The sequence below is a fragment of the Quercus lobata genome, chromosome 2 (assembly GCF_001633185.2).
Source record: "Quercus lobata isolate SW786 chromosome 2, ValleyOak3.0 Primary Assembly, whole genome shotgun sequence".
Classification (NCBI taxonomy): domain Eukaryota; kingdom Viridiplantae; phylum Streptophyta; class Magnoliopsida; order Fagales; family Fagaceae; genus Quercus; species Quercus lobata.
The window spans coordinates 45475204-45501074 of NC_044905.1; the positions used below are offsets into that span (position 1 = coordinate 45475204).

The 25871-nt window shown below is 33.7% G+C and overlaps 1 protein-coding gene, 1 long non-coding RNA gene and 1 other non-coding gene across 3 annotated transcripts; all 3 read right to left on the reverse strand.

Annotated features, from left to right (window-relative positions):
• Positions 1-230: 230 nt before the first annotated feature.
• On the reverse strand, positions 231-337 carry LOC115978507. The gene has a single exon (XR_004088776.1). It is a non-coding gene; the product is annotated as a small nucleolar RNA R71 (small nucleolar RNA).
• Positions 338-10402: 10065 nt separating this feature from the next.
• LOC115977702 lies at positions 10403-10911 on the reverse strand. The gene is made up of 3 exons (XR_004088587.1): positions 10823-10911; positions 10622-10718; positions 10403-10487 (listed from the first exon to the last, which is right to left on the reverse strand). It is a non-coding gene; the product is annotated as an uncharacterized LOC115977702 (long non-coding RNA).
• Positions 10912-12622: 1711 nt separating this feature from the next.
• Positions 12623-15807, reverse strand: LOC115965202. Its single transcript, XM_031084383.1, has 5 exons — positions 15395-15807; positions 14762-15295; positions 14597-14719; positions 14366-14495; positions 12623-14056 (listed from the first exon to the last, which is right to left on the reverse strand). The coding sequence occupies exons 1-5, from the start codon at positions 15805-15807 to the stop codon at positions 12623-12625; spliced, it is 2634 nt and encodes an 877-aa protein (XP_030940243.1).
• Between the last annotated feature and the right edge of the window lie 10064 nt (positions 15808-25871).

Consider the following 25871-nt stretch of genomic DNA (forward strand, 5'->3'; position numbering starts at 1 on the left):
GGCTGTCACAAGAGGATCCTAATGTCCATATTGCAAATTTCTTGGAAATTTGTGATACTTTTAAACGTAACAGAGTGACAGATGATGCGATTCGACTAAGGCTTTTTCCCTTCTCACTTAGGGATAAAGCAAAAGTTTGGTTGAATTCTTTGCCACATTGCATCATTGCTATATGGGAGGAGTTGGCACAAAAAATTTTAGCAAAATATTTCCCTCCCGCAAAGATAGCAAAGCTAAGGAATGATATCACCACGTTCATCAAATTTGAGGGTGAATCATTATATGAAGCATAGGAGAGGTACAAAGAATTATTGCGAAGGTGTCCTCATCGTGACCTTCCAGCATGGCTTCAAGTGCAAACATTCTATAATGGTCTAAGAGCTACAAACAGGTTTATGGTTGATGCAGCAGTTGGTGGAGCTTTAATGAGTAAAACTCATGAGGCAGCCTATGAACTTCTGGAAGAATTGGCATCCAACAACTATCAATGGCCTACAGAAAGTGCAATGCCAAGAAAGACAGCTGGAATTTTAGAACTTGATTCTATAACCTCATTAGCAGCACAAATGGCAACTTTGTCTCAACAACTAGGTAAAATGAATGTTAATTCTATTCAAACTAATGTTGTTTGTGATCATTGTTCAAGAAATCATTCAAGTGTTGACTGCCAAGTGGGAAATCCTTTTGCCCAATCGAGTTATGGAAAACAAATTACGTGTCAAATTTTCAACGTCAAAATAATCCATACTCGAACACGTACAATCCTGGATGGAGGAATCACCCCAACTTCTCATGGGGCAATAACCAAGGGAAGGCTAAACCACCTTAGCAATTTCCACAGCAAGAGAAGAAGCCGACACTTAAGGACATGTTCATGCAGTACATACAGAAGACAGACGTGGCGATCCAAAACAACTCAGCTTCAATCCGTAATCTTGAGGTGCAGATCGGTCAGCTCTCAAGCATGCTCACAGAGAGGACTGCAGGAACTTTGCCGAGCAACACTATCACCAATCTGAAAGAACATGTAAAGGGAATATCATTGAGAAGTGGACGAACATATGAGGAGCCAAAAGTAACAAATGCCAAACAAGATGAAGTTGTGGATAATGAGGAGTCAAAGATGAAGGAAGCCGAGTCAGAGATGAAAGAAATGGAGCAAGCTGAGAAGACTAAGGAGAATGAAAAAGCTTCAAAATCCAAAAGATCCAGGGAAGTTACTTTTGAGACTTATTCTCCTTCAATTTATGATCCACCAATTCCTTTTCCGCAAAGATTAAGAAAAAATAATGTGGATGAACAGTTTTCTAAATTTCTAAGTATATTTAAGCAATTGCATATTAATATTCCTCTCATTGAAGCTTTGGAAAAAATGCCTAAATATGCTAAATTTTTGAAGGATATTATATCAAAGAAGTGGAAATTGGAGGAGCATGAAACAATAATGCTGACAGAGGAGAGTAGTGCAATCTTACAAAAGAAGTTGCCACCTAAGTTGAAAGATCCGAGGAGTTTCACTATCCTTTGCACTATAGGAAAATCTTATTTTGATAGAGCTTTATGTGATTTAGGGGCAAGTATTAATCTAAGGCCTCTCTCTATTTTCAGGAAATTGGGTCTTGGAGAAGTAAAGCCGACCACTATCTCTTTACAATTGGCAGATAGATCTATTAAATATCCAAGAGGAGTCATTGAGGACGTATTAGTAAAAGTGGAAGACTTAAAATCAAAAGTGGAAGACTTAAAATCATGTCAGCCAACATCTCCACTAGAGGAACCACCTAAACTTGAGCTCAAACCGCTTCCATCAAATTTAAGGTATGCTTTCTTAGGCCAAGTCTCTACTTTTCCAGTTATTATTAATAGTTCTTTGAGTGATGTAGAGGAGGAAAAGTTGCTAAGAATCTTGCGGGAACACAAAATGGCTTTGGGTTGGACCATCTCTGACATCAAAGGAATTAGTCCTTCAATTTGCACACACAAGATTTTAATGGAGGATAAAAATAAGCCGATTGTCCAACCCCATAGAAGATTGAATCCATCAATGAAAGAAGTTGAAAGCTCGAAATGTGTAAAAACACAAAAGCTTGTTTAGACCCCCAATTCAAATTATGGCTTGATTGATTTTACACTAATTTAATACTAAGTGTGGAATAGTGTAAACGCAAGCAAACAAGCAAGAGAGCTACTCTAATTCATATTTAAAGCAACATAGCAGTAAAATGAAATGAACAAGAGTAGGGAAGAGAGATGCAAACACAAATAACATCGAGACGTGTTATTAAAGAGGAAATCGAAGAACTCAATGAAAAACCTCTCCGCCGCCCTCCAAGCGGTAATTGATCCAGTAGATAATCAGTTGGATACATGGGTAAGCAAGAGACCCTCCAAGCCTAATCTACCCTCTGTACCTAAGCCCTCCAAGCTCCTACTCCAACAAGGCTTCTCGGAACCGTGTCTTGTCTAGCTCTCCAGATCTCGCAACAAGCTCCATGTTGCATCCGCCAACCTTGGCATCTTCCAATGCTTCCCAGCAACACCAAAAACACTCACTACACTCTGAAAATGTGTGGATTGTGTTTGGGTACAAATCTCCTCTCAAGGTATGATAATGGGAGAGGGAAGAAGAAGAGGCTACAATTAATTCTCACTAAGGATGAGTAGCTCTCACTCAAAAAGATGGGTTTGTATTGTAGAAAACCTATCTAGGGTTTTTCTCTCTAAATGACCTCTCTTACATTTGTGGGTATATATAGTATGGGTGAAGGGTAAGGAATTCACACATAAAAATCCTATAGGCAGAATGTTTCGGACTATCTCGCGGGAAGGCCTTAAACGTGAGACACTCGCGAAAACGACAGCCTGGCCCGACTTTTCAGCTTCTAGTCATGTGCTCCTTACATGCTCTTTCGCGGCTTAGCTTCTCGTGAGCTTCTTGTGAAAGCCACTGATTCTTCATTTAAGCTTGAGTCTTCACCAACTTTAATACTAAACCCAATATAATAAAATCCCACAAAATACAAGGAACCAAATAAGAGCAATTACAACACTTTTTGTCATAGAATAAAGCCAACATAAAACATAATTGTAAATCACAACTTTACAATCTCTCCCTTTGGCTATTCCATGACAAAACACCCTATAACAGACTCTAGACTTAAACGTGATTTTGGGAACAATGGCAAAACTCACTCACACCTAAATCTAGAAGCTGTGTAGTACTTGGAACATATATACCTGTAACCTGAAACACTTGCACAAAACACATTAGACCCTCAAGCTAAATCAAGTGATAACAGGACAAGTATAATGTAACAAGTAAAATGCGATCAAGTAAACATGTTGTGAAACATATGAACAACTTGATCAAACATATGAGAATCATATGGAAAGGACCACAATGATCATATAGTAAAGTAAATGATCATCCGAACATGCAATCAATAAAGCACAATAGCATAAGGATAAATGCATGTCCAACACTCGATCAATGCAAAATACATGAAGTATATGCATCTAGAAACAAGATCCTACTAGGGCACAAGAGTAATATAAACCAAAACAAAACAAGGAAAATGTCTTCTCCCCCTTAGTATATGCATCTCTCCTATAGCTTTCTCCCCCTACGAATGTGCACAAGGTAGAATTACTCCTCCTAAGAGTGTGCACATGAGTCATATAGAAATGATGATACAAACCTGTATACTCTCCCCCTTTTTGTCACGAATAGACAAAACAATCAAGAGGAATTAGGGAAAGAAAAGAAGATATGAGCAAGGGTAAAAGATAATGCATGAGGGGTGCAAGATAAAAAAAACGCTACAAAGCATAAAGAACATGACATGCTAAGGATGATGGAACATGATGTAAACCTAGGCATGACATAGACACAAGAACATGTTAATTTCTAAAAGGTCTAAAAAGACATAACTAGCATGAGAGAAGTGCAAAACATGTCAAGTGTTAGAGTGTGTGCAGCAAAGGTGCATCTAGTGTGCATGTGAGATGCATGACTAATGCATGAATAAGCACTCACAGGGAAAAGTGTATAAAACACACCACCAATGATCAAAACATGATAAACATGAACAATTATGGTGATCCCCAAAGTTTGGTACTCATTGGAGTCCAAAACAACAACAAAATGCCATTTGGGCATTTTATAAAACACATAGAATGCACACACTACACATGTATGTTAAACAATGCATGAATATATGAAAATCTTGCTTAAATACATGTTATTTTTGCCACAAGAGGCCAACAACCAAAGAAAATCATCATTTAAAACAAGAAGTGGTGCATAAAGAAGTGCTGAAGCTATTAGATGCCGGAATTATTTATCCTATCTCAGACAGCGCATGGGTAAGTCCAGTACAAGTCATCCCAAGGAAAGGTGGAATAACTGTGATAAAAAAATGATAATAATGAACTTATACCAACAAGGACGGTCACGGGATGGCGAATGTGCATAGATCACAGAAGACTTAATGATGCAACTCGGAAAGATCATTTTCCTTTACCTTTTATTGATCGAATGCTAGAAAGACTTGTAGGGCATGATAAGCATATTCTAAGTAGGGAATTCGAAGTTGGGCAAAAAGTTCTATTATTTAACTCAAGACTTCGACTCTTTCCAGGAAAGCTGCGCTCTCGGTGGTCAGGACTGTTTGTAGTAACCCAAGTTTTCCCCTATGGGGCGGTTGAAGTCCATCATGAAGAAAAAGGGACATTTAAAGTAAATGGACAGAGATTAAAACCCTTATGGATGGAGACTTTAACTCAGAAAAATGCTCCATTGATCTCATCAGTAAATAAGGATGAGAGGATAACGTCTAGCTACAGACGTTAAATAAAGCGCTTTTGGGAGGCAACCCAAGGCTTTTTTTTTTAATTTCTTTTTTTATGTTTTTATTTCATTATTTTTTCTTTCTTTCTTTATCTTATTGTTTTTATTTCATTTTGTAGGAATAAAGAGACCAAAGAAATCTTCAATGGGTACACGGCTGCACCTCAAGGAAAAATATTGAATAAAAAAAAAAAAAATCAGGGGAGCATCTCTTTTCCTTTCTCATTCTTTTATTTACTTTTTCTTCCTTTTTCCCATTGAGGACAATGTGAAATTTAAGTTTGGGGGAAGGGATTTTATTTTTAATATTTTATACATAAAAACAAAAAATAAATAAATTGCCTATGATAAGAATATGGTTGAAATTTCTTATAATTTTTAGGTCTAAACGTTCTCACAAGCTTGAGTCCAAACAAGGCAGAATATGGTTGTAGAAATTATAAGAAAAGCATTCTCAAGCAAGAATATGGTTGAAATTGCAAGGTTGTGAAAACATTCTCAAGCTCATTTTCTGCACAAACGTTCAGTGTTTTTTTATTTATTTATTATTTTTTTTTTTTTAGCTTCGGTGAGTTTGGGTACTGGAAAAAAAAAAAAAAAAAAAAAAAAAATAGAGAGAGAGAAAGTTGCACCGGCTGACAGGTATGGGCTCACAAATGGTGTGAAAAATATTGAGTGATGGAAATTGGGTGATGATGCCGTGTGAAAAATTGAGTGATGAGTGATGAGTGATGAAAATTGAGTGATCAAAAAATTGAATCCAAGCAGCCCCTAAGTCATTTAGGGAAACTCAAACTGGCAAAGCAAAATGACAGCCTCAATGTAAATCCATAAAAAGTAAGTACTTTAATTGAGAGTTCATAATACAGCTGCATGTGTACAAAAATTATATATAAAAAAACCCTCAAATTCTTTTGTGTTCTATAATATTATTCTAAGCAATATTTTTATATACAAATGTGATAAGGAATTGGTAGAAAAGAATAGCTAATAATCAATGGTGAAAATAGACTGCAGAGGCAATTAGATTTAACAAAGCGAAGGTTAAAAAAAGCACCTTTGGTTCCTTCAAAAAGTGCCTTGGCAACACGAAAAGGGGTCTTCTTGAGATCCTCTCTGTTAATATCCTCCCCTAAACCATGCAATAGAACCCTGACAACATCTTCAATGGCTATAGTCTTTGGCTATAGTTTCACTCCATTCTCAAGCTCCAAATCCCCACAATCACCCATCCGAGGAAATAAGAACAACATATATCAATAGTTATATAGAGATATATGTACAAACAAATTCAATGTTATGATACCTTAAAAAATTGAAAGAAAAGTAGAGAGAGAGAGAGAGAGAGAGAGAGAGAGAGAGAGATACCTGAAGAAGACGAGAAGGTATTTTTGGGATTGTGAAGAAATTGGTCTGAGGCTGAACAAACTTTCTCTCTCACAGAAAAAGACACAGTAGCAGAAGCAAAGCAATCCCTTAAAGCCAAACCAAAACCCCAAAGAATTTACGTCACTATACACGATTTTGTCAACGGAGTCTGGTTCTCTCTATTTCTTCCTCTCTCCAATAAAAATACCCATGCTCATGATCTGAACAACGAATAAAACTTGATTAAGTTCAATTACTATAGGAAATATACACTTAAAATTAAAAAATAATAATAATAATTAATGCAGCGTACTCCACTAATGAACCTCTATCATTAAACTAACCTGTTATAATTTCTAGCATCCATAATTACTAAAGAAAAAGAAATGGCATCATTACAATAAATATATGAATCAGATATACTAAACTATAAAGGCTGATCTACATTGCAAAACAAATGCATTTAGCTTCAACTCAAAATCTTAGACTAACCTATCAAATTCACGATACACTCCCGATTAATGATGTAAAAAATAAAAATCCCAACTAGAAGACACATAAACCACAAAAAGAAAACAAATTAAACATTTCACATGATCTGGGTCAGCAGAAATTGCAAATTAAACCAAGTTTTAAAAAATATATAAATTAACAAAACATAAATGAAGTCATAGAAACCAATCAACTAGGACCAACCTAACCGATAGTCCAAGAAAAAAAAAAAACTCACAAATTACAAAACTAGTCACAAATAAAAAAAAACAGCAACTATTACTAATCCCTAGTCCAAAACAACAAAACCAACTCAAAAAGACACTAACCCATTTCTTAATTCACCACAAACTAACATTCAAACACACCCACAATTATGTAAACTGTTAAACACAACATGAAAGTTTGAAGTTTGAGTTTGAGTTTTGTGATGGCTGGATTTTGTGTTTGTGATGGTGGTTGTTTTGTGATTTGTGATGGCTGGGTTTTGTGATTTGGTGGTTGTTTTCTAGTGGTGGTGGCTAGTGGTGGGTTGATTTTGGGTTAGGGTTTACGGTGGTGGCAAGTGGGTGGGTGATGGTGGCTAGTGGTGACTGTGGGTTTGCTGTGGGTTGGTTTGGCCAATGGTGACTGTGGGTTTACAGTGGTTTGTTTTTGTTTGTGATTTGGTGGTTGGGGGTTGGGTGGTGGTGATGGTTGTGGTTGTGGTTGTGGCTGGTGGTGGCTGTGGCTGTGGGTTTGTGGGTAGTGGTAGAGATGAGACAGTGAGGAGATTTTCGAAGTGTTTGAGAGAGAGAGAGAGAGAGTGTGTGTGTGTGAGAGAGAGTGTCTGTGTGGGAGACTAGCTAAAAATGAAAAGGCGCAAAAAATGATAAGGGACCAAAAAAAAAAAAAAAAAAAAAAACGGAAAATTTAGGTCTAGGGGAGGGAAACCGGAAATGTAAGGGTCTATTGCGGTGGGTCATTGACATGCCACTGTATCTAAGTTTAGGGCCACTACAACAGGTCTATTATGGCTGGTCATTGGCCCGCCGCTATAGTATGCCGCAAAATATTAGAACTATTGTGGCGGGCCAATAAAATGATGTAATAGATCTCTTATACAGTGGCAGGCCCAAAATACGCCGCAATAGGCGGCGTATAGCAACAGTTTTTGCACCCACCGCAATAGGACCGCCACAACAGGACCGCTACAACAACTCGTTCTTTTTTTAAAAAAAATTTATTAAAACACTAAATAAGTATTAAGTGTCAAGTAATTGGACAAAGAGTTGATTGGATAAAGTTTATAAGGTGGTTCTTACTCATCCCTCGGCAATTTCATATTTAGTCTATACCATTCCATCATTGATTTTTTTTTGTTTTTTTGTTTTTGTTTTTGTTTTTGTTTTTGTTTTTGTTTTTTGTTTTTTTCTCTTTTACTAATTGAGTGAGAAATAAGAGTAACTAGTCGCTAACCCGTGCGTTGCACGGGAAAGCTACCAATTTTTTCCAAATGATGTGACATTAGCTATTGGAATTCAGCATCGATTCTATGGTAGCACATTCTTATTTTTCAATTTCATTTATTTCATGTCTTCCACTAAATATTCAATGCAATCATTATATTTAAAAAACGTTGAAGTAAAGTTGTATCCTCAAATAACTAAACGTAAGAGTTTAATTCTTGTCTGTTTCAATTTAAAACCAAGTTGTGAATAAAAGCAAAAAAATTTCCTTTGTTCCAATATGTCTTTAGTACCAAAATCACAAATTCATTAAAACCAAATTGTGCATAGAAAATCTTAGAGATTGAAAGAAAATTTTAAAGTGTTTTTTGTATCTTCTTCCTTTGTTGCTTTGTAGTAGTCCCTGAATATGCCCTTTTGTTTTCCTTGAGTACAGATGTTGGTGTGAGTTGCACATTGGTTTGAACATCAAGTTTTTGAAATTTTGTACAATCACCATCTTCTTCAATTGATAAGTTGTTGCTACATTCATTTGAAGTATCACTGATGTAAACCTGGCAATAGAACAGGTTGAGGAATGTATTACAACATATACATCTTAAATATTATATTTGTAATTTTGCTAAATTAAAGAAAACTTACTTCTGTCATTTTATCAAGCTGAATTGTTTTGTCAGTTTCTTCAAAAGAGTCAAAAAGTTTCTTGATAGTGTAGAATTCCCATCCATAGTTGAGATTATAGTCATTTAGTTGTATTTGGAAAATAGATTGTTTTCCTTTCAGATTTTCTATTTGCATAGGAAGGATGACTTCATCAGGCTCCTAACAAAAGTAACATTTTTCAAATTGTACACTGAAGTAAAGTTTAGTAAATATTAAATACTAATTTTATCTTCGACTTTCTCACCTCTAAAGATTTATTCAAAAGGTCTTTGGCTGATATGTTGAGAAATTTTTCTGCTTCTGAATCAAATAAAATGAATGTGGCCATTCCTGAGCTATCTTTAACCTTTAATTGAATTCTATACCTAATGAAAGAAATTACATATATAATGTTAATATCATATTATTTGTTGTGTATTTTAATATAAAAAGTACATATTTTCATTTTGTGTACCTTGGGATTGGGAAGCATGCCTTTTTGTTGCAATTGTCGCACCATAAAAATTCATCTTTTGACTTTACCTTTTTACGACATACTTCGCAAGAGATAAAGTACCAACCAGAATGATTTATGTCAATGCTTATAATCTTTCCTTGACAGGTAAAGATCATTTCCTAGAAATTGAATTTAATATCAATAAATTTATAATTTTATAGTTAAATTTTGTAAAAGCAAGTCTATAGTACATAAAGCAATGTTAAGGACAATGTTATTATTGAAGGTATATTTTTTTCTTACCTCATTATTAGAGTCCCACATAACTTTTTTGATTTCACTTATGGTTCTTCTGTTCATCTCTTCTTCAATTGTTACTTGTGGTTTGAATTGCTTGGGCATTTGTACTATTGGTTGGTTATTTTCCACCAGCCTATTATATTACATAAAGATATTAGACATAGTATTGTAGAGACTGTAAATATATTAAAAATGTGAATCCAAAACAAAGCACTTATTGATCTTTGAATTCAGCAGTCTCAGGAATGTCCAAATCAATATAAACTCTTGTTCCACTTGTTGATGATAAGTTATACTCTCCTGAAATGCACGGGATTCATTAGGAAAAAAAGTACATTGAAGTTTCAATGAAATGATTACTGTAACAGTGAGAGGTCTAGATTAGAGGGTATAGTATCTTGTAGACATGTACAATACAAAGGTAAATAATTCAACTTTGCTATGGTAGATATAGATGCTAAAGATAATGACACTTGAGTAAATGTTTGTCACATTTTGAAAACCAAAGGACCCCAAAAACCATGCTATTGAAACGGATTAAAAAAAAAAAAAAAAATCTCTCTCAACAAAGAAAAATGTAAAGGGAGGGAATGAATCCCCCAACAGTAAGTGATGAATATCTTTTTAATTGTCATACATTGAAATGATTTTTCTCTGCTCAATAATTTAGAGACATAATTATCTTGATTCATTGGATGCTTACATAATATTTAGCCAAAATACTTTGTATTTCAAACAATTGGATGATTTCTTATGTAGTTCAAAAGATGGTTATAAAGAGAATTAGAAAAGAGAAATGAACTTGCCTTTAAAAGTCTTGACAGTCAAACATGTAGCAATTATGATAAAAGGGCCTTGATTTTCAGTAAAGAAGCTCTCCTCAACTTCATTTGCAACTAATCCCCAAAGTGTAAGCTTTATTTCATTTCCTCTATTCAAAATTTCCAATGTTACAGTGTAAGTTCATATAATATAAGTGCATGTATTGGTTTATCAAAAATAAATAAATAAATAAAAAGTGCATGTATTGAAAATAATTTCTTTAAAAAAAAAAAAAAAAAATACTCTATAGTCATGACATTTATGTTTCTCATCGAGACATTTGATCCTTTGATGCAAGGTTGCTCAATTGGTCCAACACCAATCACATTTGCAATGATATCTAGGCATTACAAAGATGTGGATAAAATTATTTTCATATATAACAATAATATAATGCATAATTATTAATAAATTTAATATAACGCATAATATATATAGAGATACCTGATAGCTGGACATGTTTATTAACGCGTTCATGTATTTTATTGTAGTCAACAAATTCGAATTTATGACGCGGTATATCAACATCAACCTCCTTTATTTCCTTAATGCTTGTTTTCAATGTGAACATGATCTTGATGTCATTGTCTACTGGTCTATATAATGCATTGCCATCAACCACTTGAAAATAAAAGAGTTCATAAAATTTTCCTTCTTGTAGAAGAGGCTTGAACTTTTTAGCAATATTATTTCGAATGATTGCATGTATTGAATTATTCTACAAGTAAAGTGCATCAGTTTTATATAGATAGAATTGATGGTATATATAATGATCAAACAATATTAAAAGCTATAGAAGAAAAATAAACCTGCTCATCGATTAAAATCATATATAAACTAATAATATCATTATTTTTTGAGTTGATTGCATTCCACATCCTTGATATTCTGATCTTGGCTTTCCAATTTTCTTTGTGTTTGTCTATACAAAGCTGATTAAGGAGAGAATATTGCATCATCTTGGATCCCTACCTGTATAGATTAATAAATTTGAAAGTTTATAAATATTCTATCTTTCATTTAGATACTTCATAGAATAAAACAAAACAAAGCAATATAACAAAGACACCAAAAAGTAATTAGCTTGTTAAAGATAGAAAATAGTAATTAGCTTGTATTCAATTATGTTATAGACATGAAATTTAACAAAACAATAAGCATATATGAAGTGCCTAAATCAATTTGGACAGAAAAAAAAAAATATATATATATATATATATATAATTATGTTACCTTTATTAGTTGGTTTCTTGAGTCAAAGATTGGTAAAAACTTCTTTATACACAATATTTTTTGTTCCAGACTTTTTTTCAGTCTCATCATTAATGATGAGGAATTTTAGGCCATTTCTACTTGTAACTCTAGACACTGCAACGTACAATTGCCCATGACTAAAAACAGGTTTTGGCAAACACACTCCAACATGTTTTAATGATTGTCCTTGGCTTTTATTTATAGTCATTGCAAAGCACACTGAAATTGGAAATTTTCGGCTCTTTAAAACGAATGGCCATTTTGAATCACTTGGAGATAATGTTATTCTCGGAATGAACACACGTTTGCCTATATTAGTGCCAGTTATAATTTCTGCTTCTATCACCCATGTAGCCAATCTTGTTATAATGAGTCTTGTTCCATTACAAAGACCTTCATTCTGATTCAAGTTTCTAAGCAACATTACAGGCAAACCTATTTTTAATGTTAGTTTATGGTTTGCAATCTTGGAAATCTCAACATGTTCAAAAATTCAACAGTATACAGGAGATCTTGGTCAGGAACATTTGAAGAAGCCATGCATATATAATCTAAACTTAGATATTCATGAACTTCTCCATTTAAGGATGACATAATATAGTCATTTAGTTCTTCTACAACTTCATTTGTAGGGGCAAGAATTGCCCTATCCTGTAGGTAACTTGGATCTGTGTATTTATTTTCCAAACCTGGATATGTGTTGTCAATAATATCTTGCATTGGATTCTCTGAAGGTTGGATAATCAAATCACTTGGAATTGAAATGTTGTAATCCCCATCTCCTTCTCCCAATTCACCATTACCTATTTTAAGAATCCACTCACTAAAGTCCTTTATAGATGATGTTTCTATTCCACTCATACTATTCTGTAGAAGCCTCATATTTGTTTAGAGTTTAAAGACATTACAATCATTCCATAGATATGACTTGCTAATTGAGGATTGGACTATATCTTCTCGTCTTCCCTTTCTCACAACTAGAAGTATTTGTCAAAAATCACCCCCTAGAACTACAACTTGACCACCAAAAGTTTTTTCAGCATTTTGAGGATCTTCAATTTGTAGTATATCTCGTAACGTACGGTCAACAACTTCAAAACAATTCCTATGTGCCATCGGTGCTTCATCCCAAAGTATAATACTTGTTTTTGTGAGAAGTTCTGCTGCTTGTGTTCTTTGCTTTATGTCACAGGTAGAGTCATCATTTACATTAATTGGGATATGAAATCTCGAGTGAGCAGTCCTTCCACCAAGAAGCAACAAAGCAGCAATTCCTGAAGACGCAATAGCAAGAGCAATTTTTCCTTTTGATCTTATACCAGACATGATGGTTCTATAAAGATATGTTTTACCCGTTCCACCATATCCATAGACAAAATACATTCCCCCTCTTTCAGTAGCAACTGCTTCCATTATAGAATTGTAGATTATTCTCTGTTCATTGTTTAGGCCAGAAATTAGGATCTCATGTTCTCTTTTCAAACTTGATACATCATACGACATTTCTTCTTGAATAAGTCTATTCCCATTCTGAATAAGATCCATATTTGGCTGGGGCATTTGTGGATAATCTCTAAGTGATCTTCCATATTGTTGGAGGATTTGTTCGATTTCATACAATCCATAATTTCTCAATTGGTCATCTGATAAAATTAGTTCTTGGAATTGGAGGATATGCCTTTGCCTATTTAGTATATCTTCTGTAATCAATTTCCAGTTGGATTCCCAAAGACTTAATGGATCAGCTACTTCACAGAACAATAGCATTGTAACAAATAGTTGACGCAATTGTTGCCCACTAGCCCAACTAGAAGCTTCAATTAGGGAATCATGCCATTCTTTGTCATCATCAAGAAGTCCAAGTGCATAATAGGCTTCCTTATAAGTTGGATAAGTAACATCGTTTATAGTCCTTAATTCTTTAAAGTTTCTTGGACCTTTGACAATGTTAAGCAACATTCTCAAATAAAACCTTTCACCACTTGAAGGATGTGCGTAATACACTCTTCCGATACAATATTTATATTTCCTTCTTTGCCATTGCTTATCATTACTATGCCATACCCATTTTGTAGGCAATTCAGCATAAGTCAACTCTCGAGCATCTTCAAAAGCCTCATTTGTTTTCATCCATTCTGTAAACTTTGTTTCTTCAATACCAGGTATATTTAAAACATTATCCAAGCTTGTATTTTCCAGATAAATGATGGGATGTTCGTCTTCCAAATGAAAATTTAATCTTTCAACAAGTGGATATCGAAACTGAATTAGAAATTCAAATATTCTCCAACATGATTCAGAAGCTGAAATATATCTACAATCCAAGTATGCTTTTGTCTCATCAACAACAATGTCGGTCTCTTGTCCATCACGCCCAATATTTGGCAAATTCTCTTCTACAACAACTGTTGCTCTATTTGATCCCTTGTTTATATATTTAAACAAATATTTGATTGATCGAGATCTATTACACCATTCTACATTTAAATGGGATTGGTACTTCACCAAAAGATCTACATTATAAGGTACAACATCTCAATTATCCAAAAGAATTCCATTCTTCTCTATTGTTTTTCCATCATTTCTCCTTCTATATACTGGAAAGCCTTCTTCATCAATTGTTGTTTCTTCATAAAATCTTTTTGGAAAATGTTTTGTACATTTACCATTCATCATGCACGGTGATTTCAGATTTGCAAATCCACATGGCCCATACATCATAAATTATTTTACAGCTTCATTAGCAACAGGATCCTCATCTAGATGTGGTATCTCAGCCATAATGCTACCATCAATGTCTGTTGGACTTGGACACTTATCCTTTGGATCCAAGAATAGAAGAATATGTGCATGTGGGAGTCCTCTTTTTTGGAATTCAATTGTATACACAATAGCAATAACTCTTCCAAAATGAGATTTATGCCTCAAATCATGTAATAGTTCATCTAATTTTATCTTAAAAACCTTGCTACAATATCTGGCCGATCCTCATATTTCAGGCCTCCTATAAATTCTAAGGAATGATTGATCTCTGGCCATTTTGGATTGCAAGTAAATGTAAGAAATAAATCTGGGTAACCTGCCCATCTACATATCGCCATTGCATCTTGATAATTTTAAACCATGTACCTTGGACTTCCAGTAAATGACGATGGTAGGACTATTCGTTTGCCTACAATAATGGGATCTGTATCACCATGAAGAACGGCATCTTTCAAACCATAGTACAGCTCTGACCTCAATTTTTTTTGATTGAATCTAACCCATTGTAGTCTTTCTTCTTTGATAGAAGTGTATGCATCCACTATAAATTGTTGAAAAAGCCTCCTACCAAGCAACAATGTCTTGCCCTCATGAAAGCGTTGTTGAAGCCTATAAGCATAGTATTCTCTCATTGTTATTGATTCCCTTTTTCTAGAATTGCTCCCATTCAAATTCCTATAAGGTATACCAAGCATATACCCATCCTCACCATACTGAAAAAGTAATGGATATTGCAATGCCATAAAGCTTGGATGAGTTCCATTTATACGTTGCAATCCTAAACTTTGATTCTCAACAATAATATCTCTATCAGAACTTTCAATATCAAAATCTCCAACAATAAGACCAACTGTCTCAGACGTTACAGGTAAGTCATATTGCCTTTCACCAGAATTGCAACTTCGTATTAAACGAATTCTGACATTATGTATATTTAATTCATCAAATCTGTCCCTGACCATTCTAAAACATTTAACCAATTGGTTGCACTAGTCTAACATTTCCATCAACCCGGTAACAATATCTGGATCCACATAATTTCTATCATCTTCATGTATAACTGCATCAATTCTATTTTTAACTTCATTATCAGTTTCATAAATATAAAGCTGTGCAAACTTAGGTTTTTGGCCATGGATAGGAAGAAGTGATCCAATTCTATGATGAGTTTGACCATTTGCACGAAACACATATGGACCAGAACCATTATTCACTGATCTATCAACATTACCCCCCAAAGAAGTGAAAGCAAAGAGAGAGTTGTAGATTCTTATCCCTAGTTGAAAGTTTATTGATCTCTGATCACTATTAATATTGAGTAATTTTCCAAGAAAGGGTGGAGGTTCTTTCAATAGAGGGAGTTCAACTCTTCCTTCAGAACAGCACAAACTAAACTTCGGTTTTGTAGGCATTTTTTACTTTACAGTTCTCTCTTCATACCAAAGTTGAGCTCCACAATGTTCACATACTATTGTTGGAGGTCTTAAATCCAATGGTTCCATAAATTTTCCAATGACAACAAAAACAAAAATTCACTTTTTCTTCCTAAGTTCAGAACTTTTTTGGGAGAACTAAAAAATGTAACACTTACGTTGTTTTCTGCTCTCATCATTAATGCTATATTGTCTATGTTGAATACTCCTTTCAAATGGCTCGTCATCTCTTGTTCTTGTTTGGCCTAGGTTACATACTAATTATTAGGTTACGTATTAATTATGAGTTTTTTAAAGAAAAATATTTTTATAATATGTCAATATTGTACCCCTTCTATTTCTCTTTTCAGATAAAATTAATCTTCATCTCAATCTTGCATAGAAAGCAGACTCCATGCTTGGGGAATAAACTAAAAGCAAAGCATTCTCAAAATTTTAATTCATAAATATAACTATATAGCAAAAACATATATTACAAATTAACAGTTAGATGTTATAGAAAGGGGAAAAATTGAAGAAAAATATAGCATTCACATACTAACTTCAGAATTAAAAAAACATAAAGATATGATTATTTGATAAAATACAAATTGTATTACAGTTTGTATAAAATAAGATCATATTTCAATTTCAAATTCTCTCTACAAACATATTACCAATAAATATGCAATAAACAGTACAGAATAAAAGAAAGACTGGTAAATACCTGACTTTTCTCGTCTTGTAGTTATATTACCAAATAAGCCAGATATCAAAATGCTAAATCCCTACCTACAAAACCAATAGAAGACAATGATAAAAGCATATTTAAAACAGCAACCATATGGACATTATTTAGGAATTCTATCAAACTCTTGTGAGAAGCCAATAACAAAAACATATGTACAGCCAACAAACATCATTATTATGTACACATATATACAGCCAACAAAAAAAAAAAAAAAAAAAAAAAAAAAACCCTCTTGACACACACAATGATACTATTTGATTTTTATATATACAGCAACTTCTTCATCACAATGATAAAAGAAGATTTAAAACAGCAACCATATGAACGCTACTTAGAAATTCTATCAAACTCTTGTGAGAAGCCAATAACAAAAACATATGTACAGCCAACAAACATCATTATTATATACACATATATACAGCCAACCAAAAAAAAAAAACTCTTGACACACACAATGATACTATTTGATTTTTTTTTTATTAAAAAAATAAGGATTGGTATTTGGTACTACTTGGGTTTTTTTTTTTTTTTGGGAGTTGCACAAAAAAAGATCAATTGCTATACCGGTGTATTTTTATGCTTAAAATAATAACAAAGGACAAAGTCTAAGAGGTTAAAAATAGACAATAAAGAAACTTTGACTTGAGACTATTATAGATTTAAAAGTAAAATGAAAATAGAACATTGGATCATGAATGTCTGGTTCTTCTTCATCACAAACGCAAAACGAAAAGAGAAAAAAAAAAAAAAAAAACCTCTCACCACACACATACACAAATTAATACAATAAGCAATATTCTACCACCCCATTACATTGTAGACATATATAGCAACTTCTTCATCACAAACGCAAAATGAAAAGAAGAAAAAATCCATTGCACCATATTGAAAGACCATAATTAACAGAAACCATATATGCAGCATATTAAAACTCATTAATAGAAGACAAATAGTATAATGCAAAAAAAAACAAAAAAAAAAAAAAAAAAAAAAAAAACTGAGTTAAACAACAACCATATACCAATCCTTGTGGTGCACCACTAATTTTTTTTTTTTTTTTTTTTTTTTTTTTTATAATCATTAAAGAAGTATTCTTCAAACCATAGAAGTATATAAAACATTGAAACCATCAATTGAAATTTTGAAACTAAAGCAAAGAAAAAAACAAACAAACAAACAAACAAACAAACAATGCTTTCAATAAAAAATTCCAATAATAAGATGAAAAAACTACTTGATGAGGGAACATTGTTGCCACCACCATCATCAAATTATGCAATCCTCTCCAACTAAGACAATTCCTTTCAAATCAAGGATTTCGTGAACAATTTGCAATTATGATTGAAGATAAAATGACTAAACAACATCACATATGGTTTGGGATGAGTTTGATTTGCCAAATTGTGGTTTGAAAGGTTACACTTTACCCTCCTCAAAAATTTTGAGGCCCAAATTGTTTAAATAAAAGAATGCCATGAAACAAAATAGCAATTTTATTATAATCTGAATACAATATACTTATATATCAAATGCGAATAAAAATAAACCTCATGTGGTTAAAGTGCAATATGTTAATCCTTAGGTTTCAAACTCAACATAATTCATAGGTAGATGAAGTTACACTAATTTCAAAGAACTATTCTGCTAAGTGCTAACTTGGTTGTGTGTTATTTAAACCTTATCTAGAAGAAATCTTAATGAGATATGGGTCACTTGCCCTATTTAGTCTTCAACAAATTCAGTAAGTAAAAGATCTTCCAAGATTAGATGCCAAGGAAATTTCTGTATACAATTAGATGCAAATTTGGCAGTAACTATAACATTTGAAGGCAATGAACAATAAAACTACAACAAAAAGCAAGCCTTACTCCCAAAATTTTGAGTTCAGCTATGAATCCTCAATGAACATAAAAATAAAAATAAAAATAAAAATAAACCTCATGTGGTTAAAGTGCAATATGTTAATCCTTAGGTTTCAAACTCAACATAATTCATAGGTAGATGAAGTTACACTACTTTCAAAGAACTATTCTACTAAGTGCTAACTTGGTTGTGTGTTATTTAAACCTTATCTAGAAGAAATATTAATGAGATATGGGCCACTTGCCCTATTTAGTCTTCAACAAATTCAGTAAGTAAAAGATCTTCCAAGATTAGATGCCAAGGAAATTTCTGTATACAATTAGATGCAAATTTGGCAGTAACTATAACATTTGAAGGCAATGAACAATAAAACTACAACAAAAAGCAAGCCTTACTCCCAAAATTTTGAGTTCAGTTATGAATCCTCAATGAACATAAATTTTGAATAAGAATAAGAATACCATAACACTTATACAAACCAAAACAGAAAAGTTTGGAAAAACTTGGGTCAATCAGATAGATTATGCATGTGTACATACATATATGTTATAAACACAGAGAGAGTATGTCACTATATTCTCAGTCTTCCATTTAAAATTACAAATTTCATAAAGCCTAGTTTGAGTTAAACTTAAGGTCTAAGCTACGGATTCAATCAAAACTGTCATATTAGAGAAAGGGTACTGAACCTAAAATTCAAAAAAAAAGTTAAGAAATCCACACTAAAATAGTAGCCAATAGCTCAGTTTCCATACAAAAACATAAACATATAACTAAGATTTAAAAAAAAAAAAAGTTAAGAAATCCACACTAAAATAGTAGTTCAGTTTCCACAAAAAAACAATTCAAATTGACCAATAGCTCAGTTTCCATACAAAAACATAAACATATAACTAAAATTAAAAAAAAAAAAAAAAAGTTAAGAAATCCACACTAAAATAGTAGCTCAGTTTCCACAAACCATACCTTTAACTCTGATTCGAATGGAGGAAAAGAATGAAGAGAAAGGCAATAGCAATAAACCTAGGAATTGAATAGTTGTGAAAAAAAAAAAAAAAGCATCGTGAAAGGTTTATATATATAGTTATAGACTCCTAATCTATATAGAGTTCAGATTCAGAAAAAAAAAAAAAATATATATATATATATATTATAGGTTTATAAGATAATACCTTTAGGCCGGTCTCGATGGGTTGGGTCGGTTGCATTGTCGGCCGACATAGTTGTTAGGCCATGGGCTGGGGAAAAGTGGAAACTGAACGAAGTGGATATGGGTATGGTGGGATCTGTGGCCATGGGCTTGCCGTGGAAAGGAAGAGGTACAGGATCAGTCTGTTGGGTCGGATTGGTATCGGGCTATTGGGTCTTGCCGTGGAAAGGGAGAGGAAGAGGATCGTTTGTGGCAAATCGGTGGATCGGTGCTCTGAAGAAGGTGTCGTTGGGTCTTGCCATGGAAAGGAAGAGGCAGAGGATCGGTCTATTATCAGTCTGTTGGGTCTTGCCGTGGAAAGGAAAAGGCAGAGAATAGGCGAGGAGGAGCTGGGAGGAAGGTAATGGTAGAGAAGGCAGTCAGGTTGGTTTAGTTTGTGTGGGAGGAAGGTAATGGCAGAGAAGGCAGTCGGGTTGGTTTAGTTTGTGTGGGAGGAAGGTAATGGCAGAGAAGGCAGTCGGGTTGGTTTTGGTTTTATTTTTATTTTTATTTTTAATGTGTGCTGACGTGGAAAATTGTGGAAGCTTCAAAAGTTTCGGTTATATATATATATATATATATATATATATATATATATATATATATTTATATATATATATATATAGATTATTTTTAAAATTCAAGAGTACCGGTTAAAAAAGAGAGTAAGTATTTAGTATTTTTGTTGATGTGAAGTTATTGTATTCTAGGATTATCTGATAAATTTTTATTACGATGAAATATCATCTACTTCTCATTCCTCTCTCTTTTACAGATTGAGTATTTTTTTTTTAGTTGTTTAATTAAAAGAATGGTAAATGTATAGGATAAAAAAAAATAAGAAAGTGATCTTATACTACAAGTTTTGAAATAGGATTTTCACTATTAAAACTTTATTTCTTAGATATAAATGTTTTAAAACTGAAACGTAATTTAAAATTTAAAATGACTTAGCAATCTATACACTTTTAAGTTTATAATATTTAATCTAAATTATAAAGTAAATTGTAAGGACACGATTCTTTTGAGGCCCAGTAAGGATGTTGGGCTCGCACATGAAAGATCCCTCACAATATGATTTGTAGAGAGTGGGCTTGAAAAGCTTGCCTTTGGTCATGGAGCGATGTTCCGGTCTTGATTTTAGAGGAAATCATGTAGAAAAAGGAGTTGGGTTTGAACATTTAAGTCCTTCAGCGTCGCATCCTATGGGGTTGGACTCCTCGGACTTGATCCGAGGATCATTAAGGTCTTACCCCGGTTGCCCAACGGTGGGTCTTTTATCTGATGTGCATCTGTTGTTCAAGTGTTCTCACCCATGGAGTCTTTTTGGAGGTGGGATGGAGACCCCCTTCCAGATTCACTTACTTTTTCTTTTATACTAGCCTGCGTTCGCTGTCCTTCGTCCACGTGTAGGGTCAACCTTTACAAGACTGATATTTGTCCCATCAGTCTAATCCCAGAATTGCTGGGGATGGTTGATAAAGCTGAAGAATACGGCTCTGTTAGGTGCAGAGTCTTATCTGGGAAGGGTAGTAGGGATAACTTTCCCAAGATATTTTAGATCTCCTTACAAATTTGTTCCTACACCCCTTTTCTCAATGGAGCTTTGGGTCTGCCGAGGACTAAACTGTCCTCGGCTGCATTTCCGGGCCATAACCTTTTTCGGCTTGGGCCTTTGGACTCCCCATGAGCAAGTGGGCCTGGCCCATAAATTATTGGGCCCCACATAAATCAATTCTAAATGTAGATGATCATTTTTCACAAATTTTATTTATATAAATTTTATAAATTGATGTGTTATTCATAAAAAAAAAAATCTATATATTTTTTTTATAAAAAAAAAAAAAAAAAAAAAGAGTAAAGATATGTATGTGTACGTGTGTGTGTGTGTAATATATTATCTCTATATATTAAGAAGATTCAGAAAGTTATTTATAACTTAAAAAAAGTTAAAAATACCCCCTAATCTAATTAGATAATACTTATTCTAAAAACATAAAAATAGGGTTAAATTGTAATTCAAAAAAAAAAAAAAAAAAACTACCGGAGAAACTTTTTTTTTCTTCCTAAAAATTAGCACACTCTCTATTTAAATATATCTTACGAATGTTTGATACATTTTCTTTTTCCCTAAAAGCTAGCACACACTAAACCAAATATTTTACTTTATTTTAAATCCTAAATTTTAGTTTCTTAAAAATCCCTTCCAATATAACCCTACTAACAATAGATAAATTCAAATTAAAAAATTACATTAAAGTCAAAATAAAAAAAGAGTCTCATCCACGTGCAGAGCGCTTGTAATGAGATTAGTGTATATTTTGTTGTTGAAATAGCATTGATTGTACGCATTGTCAAGTTAATTTGTAAGTCATTTTTTTTTTAATTAAAAAAAGTTAATAATAATTTTAACACTTTATGGAAAAAAAATAAATAAATAAAAAATTTGGAGATTTGCAAATCTGATTTCAAGTTGTACTAACTACCAACTACGGACTACCACGATTATATCAAGGATTCAGGATAAGCACTCTTTGTTTTTGGATTTTTCGAAAAAACAGTGAAAATGGCTCGGACTTTACTGTTCAAACGCCGCATTTTTTTACCAAAAAATTAAAGGCGAATACGAATACGATAGCGCGAGTTAAAACGCTCCTCCGTGTAAAAGATTTTGGACTCTATAAACATTATCAAGCTTCTTGTTTTGTTAGTAACTAAGATTTGGAGGATCAGAATAATTGAAGGCAATAGCAAATTGTAAAACAAAAATGCTTTACGCGGCACGGCTGAGTCATTTTCATATTTGACGAAGTAGACGAGCCTGCGGCATATTTATGCATGGGACCAAGATTTATTGCAAGAATGTGTCATATAAAAGTCGGTCCCAGATTTATTTTGTTTTTTTTCTACTATTGGCCCATTGTCTGTCATTACTTCTTTGGCGCCATAGGTGCTTAAAGGTGATTTTGGAAGGAGCGATAGTCATATGACCCTGAACACAACTTTCAGCCTGAACACATGACCTTCTGTTTGTAGTAGGTGGTGATAGGCCAAAAACAAATTGACCCCTTATGATAAATTAACCAATTAATTTAGCCAAACGAATTAATTAAGTTAATTAACATGCAAACGCGTGGTAGCACAAACAAATCACCAAATAACTAAATACAACAGAAATTAAATTTGACACAGGTGATTTGTTTACGAATGGGGAAAACCACCGAGGCAAAACTCCATCGGGTGAATTTAAGATCATCACTCCTGAGAATCTACTATTATTAAAACAAGCAGTTACAAGTAAAGGAATCCTAGTACCTTATACCAATCTACAGTTGAACTCTTATCCCAATACCCAATTGGACTTGTTCTGTAGTGAAAATCTCTCCTTTTGATGCACGGCTCCCAGTACGTGACTAACCAATTTGATACGCGGATCCCAGTACGTGGCTTACTCCTTTATACGAATCCAAGTACGTGACTAACTCCATAGCAACCCTTTGATTGTTGTATTATCAAAACAAGTAGTTACAAGTAAAGGAATCTCAGTACCTTATACCAACCTACAGTTGAACTCTTATCTCAATACCCAATTGGACTTGTTCTGTAGTGACAATCTCTCCTTTTGATGCACGGCTCCCAGTACGTGACTAACCAATTTGATACGCAGATTCCAGTACGCGGCTTACTCCTTTGCACGAATCCAAGTACGTGACTAACTCCACAGCAACCCTTTGATTGTTGTATTATCAAAACAAGCAGTTACAAGTAAAGGAATCTCAGTACCTTATACAAACCTACAGTTGAACTCTTATCTCAATACCCAATTGGACTTGTTCTATAGTGACAATCTCTCCTTTTGATTCACGGCTCCTAGTACGTGACTAACCAATTTGATACACGGATCCCAGTACGCGGCTTACTCCTTTGCACGAATCCAAGTACGTGACTAACTCCACAGCAACCCTTTGATTGTTGTAGTTGATTTGTAGCAGCTTCGCATAAAAACGCCAATAAGATCTTCAATGTTGGTGCAAGAGAATTAGCTTGGTTATAGAACCCAAAGGCGTACAAGAAATGCAGCAAGAACTCTTTCTTCTATAGGAGGAGGTTAGGGTTTCAAAAAGAAAACCTTGTGAAGCTCTCTATGGTTAGGGTTTTTCTTTTTCCACCACCTTTAAATAGGAGCTTAATGGGCTCTCCTATTCCAAATAGGTTTACACAAACCTTGGGCTTTCCTAGTCCAATAAGGATTATACAAACCCATAAACAAATAGCCTTTTAGAATAAAAAATTTGCTAGCTATAGTGTAAATCCCGTAAGCTCGATAGATTGAGACATCTATTGAGCTTTAACGAATCTCGACAGATCAAGCTTCTGTCGAGGAGGTATCGAGGCCTACAAATTGCACTTTTCTTGAGCAGTTCTTGAGTAATCTTCATGTCTTCAATTTAACCACTTGTAATGATCATCTTGAACCTACATAGATTTACCCAAATACAAATAAAGTGCGTTTTGTCAAAAGATATGCCAATTACATAAAAATATGTCCCTAACAATCTCCCCCTTTGGCAATCCGTGACAAAACAACAAAAGTACATTGAATGTCCTAGAATACATCTACTCAAGATTACAGAATAAATAAGCCTAGTCTAAAAGATCTAAACCTTGGAAGTTGCTGCAAGAAGAAGTTTGGAATCTTGACTTGGTTTTAACTTGTCTTTCCTAAAAGTCACTAAACAAAACACATCAAGGTACCATGTGGAAAATAATGACAAGTTAAATAAACACGAAACATATGTATAAAGAGAGAAAAGAAACAACACATGTGAGATAAAGAGTAAAACACATACATCATCATCAAATATAAAAACAACACATGATGTATGTAAATGGTTACAAAACCAAAAGATACACAACACAAAAAAAAATATATCAATATCAATGTGTATCAAACTAACTCTCCCCCTAAGTTAGTTACATCAAAAAATTTCTTCCCTTTTAACATGAAGTTCTCACCTAAGTCTATTACTCCCCCTAAGGAAAGACATTCAATTCTCAAATTTCTCCCCCTTTTTGACACGATTGTCAAAGGGCATAAAAAGCCAAAAGACATAATAGGGGACAAACAAAAAATGACATAGAGGGAATGAGGAAAACAATGAACCATAGACCTACAAAAAAAAAGAAAAACAAGATGATATGGACACAAAGGAAAAAAAATGCAAAACAAAGAAAAATGAAATGCATGCAAGGGTATCTCGATCGATCGAAAGGTGTCGAGAATCTATCGAGAAGAAGCCAATCGGATTGAGGAGCTATTGAGCATCTATCGAGGGGACAGGAACATTTTCGATTGATCCACCTAGCTATCAAGAAGTGTCGAGATTGCGATAAAAAATAACTGAAGGGCTCGACAAATAAGCCAAGTATCGAGAGGTGTCGAGGATCTATCGAGGTTGCTTTAAAACAAATTTTCAAGAAGGGAAAAACATAGATACGAATGTAATCAAGCATACAACTCAACCAGAGATCCAATCAACATTTTAAGCTCTTAAAATCAACTCTCAACAAAAATTTTAAGCACAATGATCCCAAAAAAACACACACACACAAAACAAGTCTAACCAATTTTATATTTCAAAAATAAGTCAAGACAGTTTAGTGAGCATACATTAACACATGTAAACCTTGTGATGGCCAAATTACATTATACCTGCACATGTATCAAGAGTAGCAAAGAATATTACGTGTTGTGTGTGAAAAACATCACAAGATTGCATAAGTGTATACATGTTATGACAATTTGAGATATGAGAAAATCACTTTTAACTCATACACAATCATAACTGTTTAATGGGGACTATCACCTTCGAGGTACATCCTATAACTCCCACATCTCCTACAATACACGCTTGCAATCATATTTAAAGCATTTTGATCTTTTTGCTTTTTATTTTTCTTTGCATATTTTTCTTTTTAAGCAAATCATGCATGGATATATAAGAAAGAGAAAAGAAATACCCAATTATGTTAAGTATTTGACATTCCAATTCTGCTATACCGAAACACACAAATGTCATTTCATGATTGACGGGCAACAGTGGTGAGATGGTTATTTTTTCTCTTAGGATTTTCTAATTCTTCCCGTCAAAAAGAGTGATACGAGTGTTAAGTACAAGAGATAACTTAATCTTTCTTATCACAAATAAGAACCACAAAGCACCAAATAACTAAATGCAACAGAAATTAAATTTGACATGG